The sequence below is a fragment of the Notothenia rossii genome (genome assembly GCF_949606895.1).
Source record: "Notothenia rossii genome assembly, chromosome: 4".
NCBI lineage: Eukaryota > Metazoa > Chordata > Actinopteri > Perciformes > Nototheniidae > Notothenia > Notothenia rossii.
This window is the reverse complement of record NC_136902.1, coordinates 8586961-8606581: the sequence shown is the minus strand read 5'-3', so window position 1 is coordinate 8606581 and position 19621 is coordinate 8586961. Positions and strand designations below refer to the sequence as shown.

At 41.8% G+C, this 19621-nt stretch overlaps 2 protein-coding genes across 6 annotated transcripts in view; both read right to left on the bottom strand.

The window, feature by feature from the left end:
* LOC307036208 (6-phosphofructo-2-kinase/fructose-2,6-bisphosphatase-like) overlaps positions 1 to 6939 on the bottom strand; it is a 24064-nt gene extending 17125 nt beyond the window's left edge. The window contains exons 1-4 of one of the 3 annotated variants that reach the window (XM_079676295.1): positions 6422 to 6939; positions 1658 to 1783; positions 234 to 330; positions 26 to 92 (exon numbers count right to left, since the gene is read on the bottom strand). In XM_079676295.1, the coding sequence (XP_079532421.1) occupies positions 26 to 92; positions 234 to 330; positions 1658 to 1783; positions 6422 to 6503 (372 nt within the window). In that variant the 5' untranslated portion in view covers positions 6504 to 6939. Of the gene's footprint in view, positions 1 to 25; positions 93 to 233; positions 331 to 1657; positions 1784 to 3901; positions 5281 to 5383; positions 6390 to 6421 lie in introns of those variants that run through there. The other 2 variants (XM_079676297.1, XM_079676296.1) reach the window with 2 other exon arrangements.
* A 2358-nt stretch (positions 6940 to 9297) lies between these two features.
* LOC307036201 (neural cell adhesion molecule L1.1-like) overlaps positions 9298 to 19621 on the bottom strand; it is a 59809-nt gene continuing 49485 nt past the window's right edge. For all 3 annotated transcript variants that reach the window (XM_079676282.1, XM_079676283.1, XM_079676284.1), the window contains 3 exons: positions 18713 to 18844; positions 17280 to 17352; positions 9298 to 13517 (listed from right to left, as the gene is read on the bottom strand). In XM_079676282.1, coding sequence (XP_079532408.1) covers positions 13259 to 13517; positions 17280 to 17352; positions 18713 to 18844 — 464 coding nt within the window. In that variant the 3' untranslated portion in view covers positions 9298 to 13258. The remainder of the gene's footprint in view (positions 13518 to 17279; positions 17353 to 18712; positions 18845 to 19621) is intronic.

The following is a 19621-nucleotide window of genomic DNA, read 5'->3' as shown; positions in this document are numbered from 1 at the left end:
GTTATTGATGGTGTATTTCTCTCACCACGACCTGCCCCAGCTCTCTGGTGAAGTAATCACAGACGTCTTTCAGAGCAGCGATGGCACAGGACCTGGGATCGGATAGAAATAGAAAAAAACATTAATAATGCAAAATCTAGTCTGATCTAGAATGTCATACATAATGAAATGTTTTATACTCAAGGAGATGGGACATATGAAGCGGAACAGTGTCGGAAGAGGAAGGTTCATACTTGCGTATCTTCATGGCCTCCTCGTTGTCTGGTCTGAAGAACTCGAAGCTGTTGTAGGAGCGCGTCGCATCTCTTCTGTACTGACCCACATTAAACACTGAGAGAGAATTAAAGAGATGGGTATTTGTCAAAAACACACGTAGGTTACTGTGCAAGACAATCATAGATATACCAAACACATAAACCTGGGGCTAGAAGTCAGAGTTTATGTTGACATAAATCTAAATGTATATCAAATCAAGAGAACTTCGGAAAAATTACGACAACCTTTAAAACATTGTACCAAAGAAATTCCACTTGTCCCTGGCCTTGTTAATATTCAAGCACTATACCGTGTCTATAATAGCTAACGTTAATACAAAATAAAACAAATCAATACAAATAAAGACAGATAAAAGCATCACAAATACATGTATAGGCTTAACTAGCCAGCCCAGTATATCATTGTTATTGTTGATATTTAGTTATGAGACATTTTGCACATTCTTGTCGTGACCACAACATATTTAACACTAGAACCGCCAACGGGTCAATTTTACCCGCAGCTGTTTTTTTTTATTGTATGTAACTTTTTTTCAATAAAATATTAAAGTCTCCCATTCCGTGACTTTTCCTGAAAGTGTGTTATGTAGCACCTTCTGTCGTTAAAAAGGGTCAATATGAAGTCAGATTGAAAAAAATGCCATTTATACCTATATCCGCCAGCGGGTAATATTTACCTCATAGAAAATGCAGCGTAAACATGACGTGTTGCTATAGCAACGCCTTTTGTCTACTGCGGTTCCATATAGATAGATAGATAGATAGAGAGAGAGAGAGAGAGAGAGAGAGAGAGAGAGAGAGAGAGAGAGAGAGAGAGAGACTTTGCACATAACTCACGGTAGCGATATTTTATACTTCATGCTATCTGCACAAACTATATCGTAGGAAAAGCTGAGAGTCCACAGATTCTATTGGTATAAGTTTCATCCCTGTGCGATCAAAACTCATTGTTCTTGAATGATAAATAAAAGAACATTGTACCTTGAAAATCAATAGCGGGTAAATTTGACCCGTTGGCGGTTTTAGGTATACAGCGACCTCTGACGGTTCTAGTGTTAAAGAGGCCCTACCATGCTTTTTTTTTTTTTTCCTTTCCTGTAGTTTGTTATATAGGTTTTTGTGCATGTACATGGTCTGCAAAGGCTACAAGCCCAAAGTTTCCTCCAGAGGAAGTTTCAGACAGAGGGTGAGAAGAGTTGAGTGTAAAACAAAAACATTTTAATGTGTTTTGCATAAATGAACAGGTACATTTCTGTCACTTATTGACAGTTCGGGTGCCCAGAATCTCTCGTTAAAGATTAAATAATGCACAATAAAAGATGTTTATATGTTGAGTGTGAGATAGTGAGTGTGAGTTTCAGTGTAATCTCGTCAGGTGATACCTTTCGTTGTAACTCCAATCCAGTTCAGGTATCTGGTGAGTTTTTTTGAGATGTAGGTCTTTCCTCTGGCCGGGAGCCCCACCATCACTATCATGGTGGGGGAGTTGGTGAACTGAGGCACCGAGGCTGAACAAACACACACACACACACACACACACACACACACACACACACACACACACACACACACACACACACACACACACACACACACACACACACACACACACACACACACACACACACACACACAGTGTTAAAACACCTGAAGACATGTTGATTTTCCACTGAAGTTCATCATTGATGGTGCCGGGATGTAAACCACCAACTTGGGATAGATAACCTGCTGCATACAATGTAAATTAGAAGTCTTAAGAGTTGTGTTCAAGGCCAAATATATCGATACTACTTTTTCGATCTGTATATTTAACATGATGAGACATCCAGCAGCTGGTTAGCTTAGCACAAACACTGGTAGCAGAGGAACACTTAAATGCCCTTTGAAAATAAAGCAGTTGTGATACATGTGGCCCCTCCTGGCCAGCAAAGAGGAGTTAGCAATGATGATTTTAAACACTCAATAAAAAAAAAGTTGGAGTGACCATAATGAGCACCAAAAAGATGAGGTTGATGAGTCCAGTAGTATGCGAGATATACTGCGGGTATTCAGACAAACACAATACGCAACAAACGGTCCCATGAGACATTTTACTGCAAAATTATTACTTTTTGTTGCCAATCATTGTAATCAAGTATTTTTTACTCAAGAAGCTGATTTGAGTACATCTTCCACCACAGTTTATGATAAATATTAGTTAAAGCATTATCATATTCCATCATCTGGCACAGAGAGTATGTCATTTCATTTAATCGTTTATTTGTTTATTTGAACCGGGACATTGATGAACACTTTAAAACAAAATAATGCTTACAAGTGTAAATGAGCCGGATTTGAGCTTTGAGCTAATTTCCATCCGTAGTCCCGTCACATACAACATATAAGAACATGACATTTATATACTTAGCAAAAATAAATACATGATATGCAGGAAGAGCAAGAGCAGCATATACAAGCATTAATCACATGGCAGTACAATGTAGCAGCTACGACATATAAGGTGCAAGAGGAGATACTCCTGTGTTAAAGTGCCTTTAACGGTGATTGCACGTCTGTTTGTTTCTCAACCATTCTTTGGGTTGACCTTTAAAGCTATTGAGAGTGGGACAATCCCGTATCTCAGTTGGGAGGCTATTTCTCAAAGAGCTGTCCGTCCGTCTACGGTGGACTTCACACTCTCCTCTGGTTTCTGACCTAGTGCAGCGTCCTCCTAAGGGAGGGGGGCCAGTCCATGTAAACATTTATTAAAAAACACATACTTTTAAAAGACTTAAAATGGTCAAAACTCAAGAAATTGTGTTTCTCAAGGATGGTACAGTGGTGGTATGAATTTGGCTTTCTGTCAAACACTGTGATAGCTCTCTTGTACAGCTGTTCTATCGGTTTAAGGTTTGTGGCACAAGCAAAGGACCAGTATTCAATGTGGGATAGAATCATACAGTGGAGGTATGACTTTGCAGCATTGACACTTGACAGTTAAGAAAGGTCTGATTTGTTTAAAATGTTGCAAGTTGAATTTAACGGTATTGGATACTTTCTTGATATGTTTCTTAAAAGTCAAGTTCGAGTCCAGAATGACTCCAAGATACTTGAAGTGGGGGACTAGTTCTAATGCTGCTCCGTTTAAAAACACGTTGGATCCTTCGATTTTGACTGTTCGTTTACTGAACATCATGCATACTGTTTTTTTTGCATTTAACTGTAAGCAAATGTTGTTCAGCCATGTTGAACCTTGTCCAAAGCTTTTGAGAGACAGGATGAGATCATTTCAGTGTTTTTCCCGTGTACAAAGATGGCCGCATCATCGGCATAATCATGTGAAAGTGTGGGATATGATCATCACATTAGTTGGCAGAAAGAGGTGTAATCGTGCTCTCATGGTGAACTTTTGGGGTGAACGTCCCTCCGGTCTCTCACAGAGCGACGCTGTGGAGAAGTCCTCTCAACTCAACAAAAAAACGAAACTCTCACACTGCTGTTAAAACGCTCTGACACCCCCTATAATGCACAGGAATGAACTTGTCAAACTGAGACAAACCGCAAACAATGTGGTTTCCATGTGTGTTTCCGTGGTGTGTGTGTGTGTGTGTGTGTGTGTGTGTGTGTGTGTGTGTGTGTGTACTCACAGCCTCTGCGTTGGCTCAGCCTGCTTTTCATCCATGGCCCCCAGGTCTTCTCCAGAGGATTTTGAGTGAGTTTTTTTGACATGACTTTAACAAGTGAGAGTGTGTGTGTGTGTGTGTGTGTGTGTGTGTGTGTGTGTGTGTGTGTGTGTGTGTGTGTGTGTGTATTAAACCTCTCTTTCTGTGTATGTGTGTGTGTGTGTGTGTATTAAACCTCTCCTTCTGTGTATGTGTGTGTATGTATGTGTGTGTGTGACAGGAGGGCCAGATAAAAAGCAGCGCTTCAGGTGAGCACACAGATTTTGAACTCTTTACCACGATGTCGGTATGGGAGGAGTTTGAGAGTCAGCTGACATGATTGAGCACCTCTGACTGGTTGTTTAACCTGTCAATCACTTTAACTGAGCCATTAAAGCCCAGAACAAACTCATATCCACCTATCACAAAGGGCAACAGTAGACTTTGCCTCAGCAAACAATAAGTGAGGACACCCTGGTAAAAATCATGCTGAGCAGCTCCTTTATGAATCTGTCAGATGAAGTCAGTGGTGAAATAAAGAGTCACTATTATGCTTTTAGGAGTTTCCCTTTCCTGTAGTTTGTTAAACAGGTTTTAGTGCATGTAAAAGGTCTGTAAAGGCTCAAATCCCAAAGTTCCCTCCAGAGATACATTTCTCTCCGACACATAGTGGCATCACTATGTAGCACTCACGCTGCTATTGCTAGTGCTCCAACACAGTGTACGTGATAGGTTAAGGGGCGGGACATCTCCAAACTGTTGACCAATCAGAGCAGACTGGGCTCTGGTTTCAGACAGAGGGTGAAAAGAAGTGCTGCAGCACAGGCAGTATGAGAAAAATAAAGAGCTTTTTGAACATTAAAGAGACATGTCACAAGATATATGAAGCTGAAAATGGGGCCCCTTTAATCTTAATAAACCCAGCTGACAGAGAGTGAAAAGAGGTGCTGGACTGCTGCCCAATGTATTTAACCCTTATTCAATAAAAAACAGCTAACACTAACAGCATTAGCTGTTCAAAAGTAATCTAATCAAGAGAGAAAGGAACCAAGTTGGGAGCACTGACAGCCTGTCCCCTCAGGCCTGGATTTAAAAAAATCATTATGAACGCAAACAAAGAAGTACAAACAGCATCACAGATTTTCCTCTTTTTCTGTCAGAGCATTCAGATATCAGTTAATCCCTCAATGACTTTGGGGTCATCTCAGCCTGGGCTTCACACTTAGCCTACATGTTTTTATATAACAAAACAACACAAAAACAACTGACATTGAGGTGGCGTGTTACAACATTTAGTACAAAGTAGGGTGTGTGTGTGTGTGTGTGTGTGTGTGTGTGTGTGTGTGTGTGTGTGCGTGTGCGTGTGTGTGTGCGTGTGTGCGCGTGTGTTTGTGTGTTTGTGTGAGCGAGCGAGAGACCGCAGGTCACTGATCGGTCTGCTCTTGCAGCTGCCAGTACAGCTCTCACCTGTGCTGTGACACCGCACGCGCCGCCCCTGTGTCCATCTCTTCCTGAACTCCATGTGTTTCTTCACGCAGAAACTCAAACACACACGTGGATCTCTCCCCCGGTTGCACAATTCTCCCCTATCCCAAAATAAATCCCTGAATCCCCCTCAGTGCAGCCATGCGTCCGTTAGCGTGAAGCTGTCCCCGGACTACTTCCTGTCCGGCGCGGAGGGGGACACACGACACCTCCGCGCCGCACCACGGGCGGCACATGATGTCCTGTATGTCAGGCAGCTCACACACACTTACATAATGCTGCACAGTGAACCATGGTGATGAGGGTTTAATGTTGCCTTGTCATGCCAGTGGGGGTGCGAGGGGGTGTCATGTCATGTGGCTGTGCTCGTGAATCAATGACAGTGATCAACAGTTTGCGTGATGGCGTCGCACATGCGCACACACACTCTTTCTCTCCCACGCTGATACACAGATAAAGTGTGCGTGTGTGTTGTGTTATATGTTATTCTACATTTGAGAAACTATGTATTGTTTTGTGTGTCTGTTGAAAATGTAGTTATTGCACTAGAATCAATGTAATAATTGTAACTGATACATTACATTTATTTTTTGCCCAATAACAAATGTAATCACTACACTAAAATACATGTTATGAATGCATGAATGGAGTTATTCCACCACAATTCATGTTATAAATCAACCTCAATAAACGTAATAATTGCACTAGAATAGATGCCAGTTACAGCACTAGATTATGTTATTTGGCAATACAATGAGGGAATGCCTAGGGACTGCAAGTTAGCTAGTAGCTATTGGGACATCATTTGTCTCTTCTTTTTGTTTTGTATGCATGGCCCTTAAATACATAAGAGGAAGTGTGTGTGACTGTGTTTGTGTTAATGTGTGTAGCTGATTGCATAACCAAGTTGCTCGTTTGACATGGACATGCGACCCTGTCAGCAGTGTGAGTGTGTGTGTGTGTGTGTGTGTGTGTGTGTGTGTGTGTGTGTGTGTGTGTGTGTGTGTCGCTATCACTCACCGTGCGGACGCTGGAAGCGGAGCGCCCTCATCGCGCCCCCCTGCGGCTCCTTCCCGTCTTGCGTAACCATAGCTCCGTTCATTCTCCAAATCTATTCCAGGCAGAATGTGTTATGCTATATTATGTTATTATGTTATGTGTGTGCGTGTGTGCATGTGTCATTGGGTAGATGTGTATGTCGCTGCCTCCGCCCAGACGCCGTGTGATGGCGGGTTGATACGGGCAAGTTGCAGCCTGCTAAGTCCTTAAAATGTTTGTCCTCGTCCTCAGTGTGTTCCCTCTGGTTTAGCAGTTCTCCTGAAACACACACACACACGCACGCACGCACACACACACACCGTCTGCGTCAGGAACTAGTCCTCCAGGTTTAACTCCTTGTTACTCTTCCTTTAGGTAACCCATCCAACTTGTGATTGTGCAAATACATATTCCCATCATCCACCACGCCTCTGTGTCCTTCCTGCAGGGAGCTCTGTTGCTGCAAACTGCTCCTCTGTCTCTCTTTGCGTGTGTGTGTGTGTGTGTGTGTGTGTGTGTGTGTTTGTGTGTGTGTGTGTGTGTGTGTGTGTGTGTGTGTGTGTGTGTGTGTGTTTGTGTGTGTGTCTCATAGGACACATTATTTCTGTCATGTTCATTCATTGGTTGTATAACGTTTAGGATGCATTGACAGCGTCACAGAAAAACTTAAAGGGGCACTCCAACTTACAATTGGGTTAAACGTTATTTACCAAACTTCTCCACCAGGGATTAATATAGTACTCTGATTCTGAAATGTGGATAACCATAGTGCAGTTTCACATTGTGATTTGAGGATAAAAAGTTATATCTGACACATTTGTTTGCACCCTGGGATGTTGTCTATAAAATGTGTGTGTTTAAGATAGACTGTGGAGAAAGTCACCCTTAAGGTTTTTTGTTTTGTTTTTGTAAAGCGCTTTGAATTGCCTTGTGTTGAGTCCCCCCAAAGGTAGTTAAAGTCATTATTGGGGTTAAAGTCCCTCACGTGTGCCGTTTTGGTTTCAAGACCCTGGTTCGCGGAGGATGCCAAAAAAGTCCTATGGGAAGAGAAGGTAAACGTAACTATGTGCATTTAAAAATAAAAAAGAGGAATAGTTTCGGCGAAAACTAAAAGGTACCATGGGGTCAGATTATCCAAAGGGGGGTTCGTTCAGATGTGTGTATCTCACATTACACTGTAACTGTGATTCATGCATCTTTGCTTTTAAAGGAGTGTTTTTAAATGCCCTTTCATAATATGTTTCTTATACTATTAATGTCTTTCATTTTTGTAAAGCACTTTGAATTGCCTTGTGTTGAAATGTGCTATATAAATAAACTTGCCTTGCCTTGCTTAAGTTTATAAATGGCTTTTTGGGTGTCGCCATCTTGTAGGGATATGTTCTTATCACAGTGACCTTAGGAGGCTGCAGGCTAAAATACCTTTTCTCTCAGCTGCTGCGTTTATCCGCCAGTCCAGACTTGTGTTTTTTTGTTTTAAATGTTCAAGATCCGACCTCATAACATTTACCTCAAGAGTTTTGCGTCAGACATAGAAACAGAAGATGAGTTATGAAAGAGCCCAAAGAGTTTCTAAGGTCACATTTGATCAGATCTGCAGGAAGATATTTTTAGACATGTGAGAGAGAGACAGTTTCCTGTTCCACTGCATTCCCTTTTCTTCAGACACTTTATCTCTCTCTCAGTGAAAGTAAGTCCATCAAGTATAATCTTGATGTACGTGTACGTGTACTTAAATATTTCCATTTTATACCGTTCCACTTCACTATAGTTTATATCATTGCATTTGACTGTTTCAGTAACATTTCATATTAAGATTCAACATTCAAAAACACATATTAAACTACCCTAAACTGAACTTAAACGTTTAAGTCCAAACTCTTTTGTGACTGCAAATATGTTGGTTGTGTAACTACCCTAAACTGAACTTAAACGTTTAAGTCCAAACTCTTTTGTGACTGCAAATATGTTGGTTGTGTGAACACAATACATTGGATGTAAAGAGGAATATAGGACACCCTCAAATTGGGACCCATCTGCTGCCACATTGCTTTAATCCAATGCTGGGACTCTTTACTGCTCCTAAAAACTGTGGACAAGTTGACCTCCATCTACTATAGGTTATACCAGGGGTGTCAAACTCAACTTCATCACGGGCCACATTTGCATAGAGGTTGCACTCAAAGGGCCGGTTGAAATTATATAATATATAAAATATAGATATTAAAAATAATGTATTATATTACATTATTGCCTCTGAATTGGATTATTATGAGAAAGGATAATAACTTAGTAATTAACTACGTCTGAAAGCAGAAGTCCAGGGCCAATAATTGCAAGTCTCTTCAGTGTGCATGTCACAAAACGAGATGCATTGTGGGACATGTAGTTTATGGGCAACCTGCTTCTGTAAAGTGGAATGTAACCGTATAATAAACGTATTATATTCTTTGCAAGCTCTTGCGGGGCCACATAAAATGAATTTGCAGGCCGGATTTGGCCCCCGGGCCTTGAGTTTGACGCCCCTGGGTTATACAATCACTATGGATCTAAAGTAACTCTTACAACACCTATTTCAAAAACTCGTTTTTGACCCTCATTCCAAGGGTCTAAAACTTAAACTGGTTCCCAAAGACATTGATGTTCACACACACACACACACACACACACACACACACACACACACACACACACACACACACACACACACACACACACACACACACACACACACACACACACACACACACACACACACACACACACACACACACACACACACACACACACACACACACACACACACACACACACACACACACACACACACACACACACACAAAGAACAGAAGCATCTGTTTTGTTCAGGATATGCGTAGTAGTCCATGTTTATTTATTAGTTGACAGTCTGGGGTTAGTTGTCAGATACAGTACAGCGCACAATGCAACAAGCAGGTACAACATCAGCACACTTTAATATTGCAATACACCCCCCCACCCCATCTGTTAATGTGTGTGTTTGAACCACCGCCACACACACACTCCCTCCCGTGTCCAGTGTAATCCTGTCCCTGCTGGATCCTGTGATACTGATTAATTCATTGTTACTCACTGATGATGTCATTGCTCACATAGCATTGTTGTTGTTGTTATCTATAGCAGTATTGTTATTATTTATACCTACATTTTTTTTGTCTTTTTTTATATATTTTTCTAGTTTTTATGTTGTATTTTTTTTTCCCCCAAGGTGTTTATATGTATAAAAGAAGGCTGCGACAGAGACAGACAGCATCAGGAGCATAGAGACAGGCAGGAGGCGGGTCCAGACGTCCAACATTGCAACATGTCCAGACTGTGGGTTATTACACTGAGATGAATGGAGGAGGTTATTGTTCATTTGGCATTTTGTTTCACAGGTTGGTTTAACACAAACAGGAAATGGAAAGGTAAACATCCTGTCCAATCATTGTGGTGATGGGACCCCAACATGTCACCACTAAGTCGGCTACATTTGTAAACTCTTTTTCTCCTTTTTAACCCTCGATGCAGGTTATTACAGTGCCTTTCTCGCCCAAAATCACTTTGTGGTATTCATTTTAAAAGCCCAAATACTCAGATACGCTGCACAGTTGGCTGTGATTTAATAATGTCTTTTAATCTCGTTTTTTATGGAGACAGAAACATTAGAATTGATAAACAACAGAGCTTTATCATGAATTTGGCTGAGTTAAAAACACTTCGCTTTTTAACTGCCGACAATTCAGAAGGTTTTTGAAAGCGAGTTCAATGAATATCACCACTAACAGGTATTGTGTGTGTGTACAAGCTGGAGATATCTCCTTATTGTTCCATAGAGCTCCATTGTTGATTGAAAATATAAAACCACATAACTGAGCCTCATTGAACCATAGGGTGAGATGTTCCTTAATTACCGTGAACACACACACACTGCAGTTGAGTCAATACCACACACACACCGTCCTGCTCCCACAATGAATCACTAGAGCACCGAATGTGGATTAATCCGCCACTGAAAATAGTCCCCAACAAATAGGAATTAGGAAATTGCTGAAGTTTTAGACGAAGAAACGATATATTTGTTTTTGCAAATTTAAATGATTCCTTTTATGGAATTCCACACACATTGAAAGCTGAGTATTTGTGTCTTTAAACATGACTGGAGGAACCAAAGAGATAAAGCTGAAAGCCACTGACAGGAAGTATTGAGACGGACATATACATTGTTGGTTTTGGATGGAATTCTTTGACAGAAATATAAACAGAAAATAATAAGTGTGTGAATGAACCCATCGGCGCCTCCTGTCATTCTCTGCTCCACAAACATTCAAAACAAACTTCTGCTCTGGGTCCAAAATCACACGAGAACTTCCTGCCTGGTAATCCTGCATCTTTCAGATTAAGTTTATCTTGCAAAGCGGAGCCACAAAAATAAACCCTCTTAGTATTGAGACTGATCCGTCCTCATTAAACAGCACTGCCATGGCGACGTGGATAAATGCTAACATTTATGACTTTTAGTAATGAATATTATCTGCTGCATTTCTAAGCGCTATAAAGAAATGGATTCTAGGTTCCTCTAAATGTCTCTGGACTACTAAATGTGACACAAGAGGAAAACATAATGCTGGGGGGGGGGGGGGGGGGGGTTATGATACAAAACCAAACAGAGCAACAGATAATAATAAAAAACAATTACAATTTGATCTTCTTATAAAAGAAGCAATGGAAATAAAAAAATGACATTCTCAAAGTTGTATTTACATTCAGAGAACCATACATCAGATTCTCTTTCTCCTCCTCTTCCTCCTCTCTGCTTCAGAGGGTCCCTTATGGTTTTGCTACAGAGGACCGGCCCTGCATGTGGTTTTCATTGTCCTCCACTTTATGCATGCATGCATCAGTATATGTGTGTGTGTGTGTGTGTGTGTGTGTGTGTGTGTGTGTGTGTGTGTGTTTCTCTCTGTAATCACATTCTACGGTGGCCCTGACAATTTATACATTATAAAAACTGATATTGATCAGTTTTTATTTTTGTATATTTACATTACTTTCTACCCTGAATATTAACCCCCTTCCTCAGCGCCGTAAACTATTATTTTTCCAACCCCAACTCGACCTTTAAAGCCGTTAACTTTTAAGCTCATTTCCATGAATGTAATGAAACAGTTTTGGTTTTGGTCTCCTCTTTGCGTGTGTCTTTATGTGTTTGCAGGTCTATGATCCTTCAGGGCCACCGTAGAAAGTTGGTCCTGCATTTCAACTGCTGATCAAACAGGAGGGTGATGGGTGTGTGTGTGTGTGTGTGTGTGTGTGTGTGTGTGTGTGTGTGTGTGAGTGTGAGTGTGTGTGAGTGAGTGTGTGTGTGTGTATGTGTGTGTGTGTGTGTGTGTGTGTGTGTGTGTGTGTGTGTGTGGGAAAATTGATGATTGACAGATGGATTGGACAGACAGGAGGAGAGGACGCTCAGCTGGACTCTCTTAAGGCAACAGATCTCCCATCACTGCAGGTAAAAGCAGGGATGGTGAGCAATCACACACACACACTCAAACACACACACTCACACACACTCACACACTCAAACACAGTAACAGTCAGTCATAAAACTCATACGCTAAATATCAAATTATGAAAAGCCTCGGCGACGGGCGTGCATCTTAGGTTTGGGAGGCGCGCTGACATCAATAAATAGAAAGCGCTTCCCCGGACGCATGCACAGAAACACAAATATAAAAACAGCACGAAGAAAGACACGGAGCGGTGACGGTTGACGAGGACGTACACAAAACTCAAAGTGGTGGTGTTTATATAAAAACGATGAATATGACTTTGAATGTGTTAATGAAATGGAATACATGTTTGTACAAGATGGATGACATTTTGGTCAGACGAGATGAGATTTCCCTTTTCTTTGAGTCACTCTTCATCACAACAGCCTCCCTCTTCCTCTCCTAAAGCGTTGCACCGGCTGTTTGGAACTTTTATTTTGAAGAAATTGAAATTTTGGGATAGAGTTTTCCCGTAATTTTAAGGTTGCGTTTAACTAATTCAACTGTAATGGCGTTGTTGATCAACACCAGAAGCTTTCATGGATATACTTCTGATCCAGTTTCAAGACACATTCTTTATGCTACACCTTTAAGACATTGGTCTATTTTTCGTTTGAATAAAGGTCTTATTATTGGAGGTCTGGGGGCTGAGTTATTGGAGATAGAAGCTAAACAATTGTTCAAAACAGCCACATTTTAATAGTCTTGTGATTTGTTTTTATCAGGCGAATTGTTACTAATGTTACTGTAACCGCCTTAATAGACATATTCAACTCCTATGTTTGATAAACAGCTGGTGAACGGTCTGCAATCCTCGTTCTATCTTTCTGGAGTGAAGAGCTTTTTGATTGGAAGTGTTTGCTCGTAGGTGTGAGTGTGTTTCTGTGTGTGTGTGTGTGTGTGTGTGTGTGTGTGTGTGTGTGTGTGTGTGTGTGTGTGGTGTGTGTGTGTGTGTGTGTGTGTGTGTGTGTGTGTGTGTGTAAACTTGGAGTAGAAAAAGCAAGACATCCTGTAAACAGCTGCACTGCATAAACCTGTGGAATGTATTGAGACGGTGTGTGTGTGTGTGTGTGTGTGTGTGTGTGTGTGTGTGTGTGTGTGTGTGTGTGTGTGTGTGTGTGCGTGTGTGTGTGTGTGTGTGTGTGTTTGCACTATAACATTGCAGGCAGTGGAGTCAGGAGTGGTCTGTCCCTTTGTGTTTTGCAGTGTGAATGTGTGTTTTTCTGTAATGTGTGTGTGTGTGTGTGTGTGTCTAGCTGGGCCGGTCGAGGATGGTGGACATGGACGGAGCGATGGGGGGAGGCGGGACGCCGTTGTCCGGGGAGGCGGGGCCGGAGCTCTCGTGCCCGGGGGGGGCGGGCCCTCGGTTGCTGTACTGGCCGATGAAGGACCCGTCCTCGTTGAACTGGATGTCCACGCTGTCGCCGTACTCCGCCAGAGAGTCGTCGCTGCCCAGCTTACTCTCCCCACACAGAGAGGGCTGGCTCTCAGAGCGCTTCTCATCCGCATCGCTGCAATACAGAGCAGAGGAACTTGTCAGAAATGAAGGACAATTGTTATATAAAAGCTGATATTTGAATAAGAGTCAGAGTTGTGGGCAGGGAGGGAATTAAAGAGCATCTTGCAGGTTTTTATTTTTTCTACATTTATGCTTAGACTTGCTTGAAAATTACAATTAAAAAAGTGAATGCAGGATTTGATATGTTTTACGAGACATAAGGGCAGCAATTCAGAGGGAAAGGAGCAATTTTGAGCTCTGCTCTTAAAAACGGCTTTTTTTTAAGGTCATACGTCAAACGCGTCATATTACATCACGCAGGGGAAACATCTCCGCTCTCTGACCGCGGGTATAGTTAGTAGTTGCGTTGAGTAGAGCGGTTGTGTTTTAAGGAGCTGGTATTTTTCGGTAGTTTTACATTGTATTTCACCATTTGTAATCATGGTGCAGTATTGTGTTTGTGCAGGTTGCACAAATACCAGCCTGTCAGGACATCGAGTCCACAGTAAAAAGGACCGGAGCTAGCGTTCGTTCCTGGGTGCGTTGTGCATCCACCTCCCTGCAGCACATACTCTCCACAGCTTTATCAGGAAACCGTATTACTTCTCTCTCCCCTCCCCCCCCCCCTTCGCTGCTCTCTCTCTCTCTCCCCTCCGGTACACGGCACCGTAAGACATTGCATTAGGTAACGCTGTGGTGGCTGTACTGCTCCAGCCGTCTCCTTTGTGTTTGTTTGTTTCCCCCTGTCTGTGTTGTTTGTGTGGGCGTGGTGGCTGTCACTCCTGGCTCCCGGCTCAACCTCCACTCACCTGCTGCAATCAGCTGTGCCCCCTCCCCGACTACACACCTGCTTTCCATCAAGCCATTTACAACGGCATATCAACGGAGGCTCCACAACCTTTCTCCTAACGCCGGCCCTCACCAAGATAGCTCCCCAGTTCTCCACTGGTTCTCCTCACACCACGGCTCAATTTCTCTCCGATGGCCGTTATTTCTTCTAATCCTTGGCTGCTCCTGGTCTCTTGGACGCCTAGCAGGCTCACAATTATAAGGTTGTGGTCCGTCATATGCATTCGAATATTCATGTTCAACTTCTTCTTTGTCTTCTGTGTCGAAACTAGCATTGGGATCCATGTTTATTAATACGTTACACCGGCCGCTCTCCCCCTTGTGTCCCCCGTGTTACGTCACACGCGGGAGGTCACGTGCCGAGGCTTTTTTATGCGGAAGTGAACATTTCTTACAAAAACGACGCCAGATGTCACTGTAGTGTATATTTCTGTATATTTCTTTGAAAATCTAGTGTATTCATCATTTTCCTACACATTTATTCACAGGTGTCTTTAACCTGGAAGTTGCTCTTTAAGTACTATACTGTTTTGAGGTACTTAAAGAGGACATGTTATTCTAATTTTCAGGTTCATATCAGTATGTAGTGTCTCTACTGGGACATGTCTTCATGCTTTAATGTTCAAAAAGCTCTTTATTGTTCTCATGCTGTCTGTGCTGCAGCCCCTCTTTTCACCCTCTGTCTGAAACCAGAGCCCAGTCTGCTCTGATTGGTTAGCTGGCCGGCTCTGTTGTGATTGGAACCGCTTAGAGATGTCCCGCCCCTTAGTCTATAACGTACAATGTGTTGGAGCGCAAGCCAATAGTAGCGTGAGTGCTACATAGTGATTTCATGGTAGGGATGTCAATTAGTCCAATGGAGGTGTTTCAGGCAGGGGGGGGGGGGGGGGGGGGGTTGGGAGAGGAACTCCCTCTGGAGGGAACATAGGGGTTTGAGCCTCTGCAGACCATCTACATGCACAACATCCTATATGAACAGGTTGTTGTCTGGTGGAATTAGTGGATTAGTAACTGGGTAAATGAAAATAAAGGCCTGGGTCTCTCCGAGTTTTTAACATAATTAACGTTCTCACCTCTTCAGAGATCTGCAGGCAGAGCATGAAGGAAAGACAAGTGGGAATAAAAAGGAGAGAGAGCCAGGAGTGTTAGAGGTAAAGGTAAAAAAGCAAGCAGTTAGAAAATAAATGATAAATGAGTAGAGATTTCATTCCAAAGTGAAGATATTGAAATGTTTAGGCTGACAACAAATACAACCTTCAGTTGCGGTATGAAACCGAGTCATGTACTGTTTTGACATATTAAGTTGAGTATATTTTCAAACTACAATTCTACGATTTTGTCGGCAATATTGTATATTATATTATACATGTACACTAGCTACTTTGTGTACATACTGTAAGGACGTGCCTATATGTTATGATGCAGTGTGCTACTGATGCAGTACCTAAGTATTACATTGTTCTTAAATTGGCTCAACATTGAAAAACTACGGCAACATTTGTTGGTGATAAAAAAAAGAATGACAATATTCTACAATCATTAGATACTGTGAAAAGAGCCAATCAATACTGAGTACTTCTTATTGTGATACTTAGAGTACATGTTGCAGATAATACTTCTGACCATCTAGATAAGTCATATTTTCCATTCAGGATTTTTTCTTGTAATTTCTTTTATTTGATCTAAAGAAGTACTTTGTATGATGGGAATTCACAGTGACTCAATATGTATGCAGGTTTCCTGGCAACACAACGTTCTCAGACAGAAAGGTTTCGCCCTGACCAGTGTCAGGCAATTATCATATGGATGTTAGGGTTTGTAATTAACATGCTGCGCTTCCCCCCCCCCCCCCCCCCACACTTAGGAATGTCATGTGGATTCCTTCCTGTGTCTCCTCTCTATAAATGCCTTTCTGTGCACGGGGTCAGATCCTGGTGCTCTCTGCTAGAGCAGGGCCTCTGTCCTTTCCAGCTGGAAATATGATTGATTCTGTTAAATGCTATAACCCTTTATTAAATAACACGACTTTGGTTTAAGCTTGTACATTTGGAATTTCCACCACACTTGGAAATAAAGTCGCTCAGGTTTGTATTTGACAGAGTAGAAAGGAAGCTGAGTGAGGAGGAGGAGCTCATTATCAGAGTGTGTGTTGGTCAGAGCATCAATCAGAGTCCTTCCTCTTAAAAGCTTCACTCTCGGCTCTTTAATGCAGAGCGGCTTCTCTGAGAGGAATCTGCTCAGACAAGCCGCTTCAAACATCTCACGAGAATCACTCAGCAGGAACATGGTGCCCATAATGTTCATCATCAAACTGACCCACGCTGGAAGCTTGGTTTCCTCAAGTGGTGGAGAGTACATTTACTCTAAGTGTGTACAATTCTGAGATAGTTTGCTTGAGTACGTCCATTTCCTGATCCTTTATACAACAGTAGAAGTCCAACTGAAAGTATCCTCTCTGCTGCAGCACAACATCTTTAATTCACACTTTCTCTCTTTATAAAACAAATCAAACATCGAAAGGGAGAAGTGTGTAGTTTTTAGTCATGAATGAGGCGGTAGGAGGAACTGGCACACTCTAAAAGCTAAAGAACGCCACAAAGGAGTTATGTTTTGTGTTGCAATGTAAGATATATATGGGTACAGACTGAGCATACAAAAAGAGTAAAATACAATAAGAACGATCACTGTGGAGGAAAAACTAAAAAACCTCAAAGTAAGAAAAGATAGCAACTGTTGTTATGCTTTATTTTCAAAGTAGGACAAATCCCCATTAATGTTAACAATTAGCAACGAGCGATAAACGGAAGGACCTACTCTTATGTGAGGATGTCGTGTCTTTGTGCAGTTTGTACGTTTCCTATGGATGTTCCCGGATACCCTCAGGATTTCTTTTTAATGTTGCTTGATGATTTATGAGAAGACTCACCTGTACTCTCCAAACGTCTCGTCTTTCATGGGTCGAGCCTCAGAGTCCCCCTCCTTGTCCTCCTTGTCTTTCACTGTGAAAAAGGACATCCGTCAAAATCTGCATTACAGGCTAACGTCTGCATGTGCCTGTGTGTGTGTGTGTGTGTGTGTGTGTGTGTGTGTGTGTGTGTGTGTGTGTGTGTGTGTGTTTAGTTGTAGCACTAGGCCATATATCGATAAGACTAATTTATGTCTTTAAAATGTCACATGGCTTAATTTGATTCTTTTCCGTGTTTTAAAAGCTGAGTTTACCAGACATGTAGCTTTTCCAATAATTGCCTGTACTTTACTGATGATCAATTATGAAAATTCTCATTGTGAAAATATGTTGTGACAGCCTCAATGATCAACCGTACAATATCATCACAAGATTGATACAGTAGGGCAGGGGTGTCAAACTCAAATACACAGTGGGCCAAAATCAAAAAATGGGTACTAGTCGAGGTTCAATGTTTATTGCAAAACGTATTGAAATGAACTTATTGCACATATTAAACCTGGAACTAACAAAGCTTAAATTATTGCCTATAAAAACAACATTAAACATTAAATAATCAGTTGCATTCATTTCTTATGGCTCTATCTGCAGAGTCATTACTTATGATTACATTTTCCCACAGGCCAACAACAGCTTCAAAAACGATTTCCCTCAAAGAACAAACCAAACATGCCCTGTTGTCTCAAGAAACAAAGTGCAGAAGGAAACATCCATGTAACTCAGTGTGCTGCTGTGATGCTAGTTCAGATACTTGGCGTCTCATCTTGGGTGCAAGGTCATCAATGTTTGGGGTCAGGCTCTGAGCTGAGGAGACCTTCAGGATTGAGTGAAGGTGTGCGTGCAATATACCGGCGGGCCAGATCTAATAGTAATTAGAAATTATCCTGCGGGCCGAAATTAAATCCACCAAGGGCCTGATTTGGCCCCCGGGCCTTGAGTTTGACACATGTGCCTTAGGGGGTCAAAAAGATTGTGATATCTGATTTTCTTATGCTGCCCCTTCTGCTTGGAATAATATACAGGAGGAGCTGAAACTCTCAGATTTGATCACTATGGGGGAATTCAAGTCCATCTTAAAGGACAGAGAACAAGAAACCATTGGTCGATGTGATTGCTATATCCAATTGAATTCATTTTGTTGTACCAGTTTTTATTTTATTTTGCGTATTGACCAGTTGATGAGCCATCTAATTTGTGTTTCACGACCGCTGCATTCGTCTGCCTGTATTGTTTTGTGTTCATTAGTTGTAACTTTGTCCATGCTGCCCTCTTGGCCAGGTTGCTCTTGAAAAATAGTTTGTAATCTCGATGAGACTTTTACCTGGCTAAATAACGATGTATATATATATATCTCTTCGTATGGCCTAGGCCTATGAGAGCGCTGTTTGTCCTACCTGCGTATTTCCCCCCCTTGCTGCGCTTGATGAGGCAGAGGATGAGCAGGATGAGCACCAGCAGCAGGATGGCAGCGATGAGTCCGATCAACCAACCCCGAGCAGCAAACCCACCGGGCATCACCGACGGCGCTGAGGGAGGAGAGAGAGGGGTTCATTAGGAACTGTTTACAATGTGCATTAAGCTTCTTTTTATTTATTACAATTTTTACAACCCAATAATGACGTAGCACATACATGACAAATACATGATTAGAAAACAAACTAAAAGACAAAACATAACAAAAACAGCTCAGTCTCAAACATACATACATTGATTGATGATGAATTTATGATTACAGGAGGTTCATGAGGTTCCTTTAACAATAAGAGCCGACAATTCAGGTCCAAGGAAATGTAAGTAAGGCTGCCATGTTGTATAGAACTGGTCAGATCTGGCATGTAAAACATTTGTGAGATAATACAGGGGAACCAACTCAAATATAATGTTGCGCCAGCCTTTGAGGGATGGGACCTGATCCTTAGTCCCATTAAGCTTCTTCACATTCATATGTAATGTGAGGGTTGTGCAATACGTTGTCATTGTCAGTATGTGCGTCCGTGTATTGTGTTTGTTCAAACGGTGTGTGAGTGAGGATATGTGTATGTATTTGAATGTTTATTATGTTTGTATGTGTACATGTATTACGGAACTGCAGGACGGAGTCCAGAACAACTTTCATACGGGGACAATAAAGTATATCGTATCATATCAATAATTCTTATGCAGGTAATGCATTACTGATTTTCTCAATGGAGTCTGGTGGCTGTGAAGTGAGCAGAGGTGGATTCAAATGCTTCAGTTCCCGTCAGAAAGGGCTGTCAGACTGGAAGGTAGTTAAATATGCTAAATCTAGAGTACACTTAAAC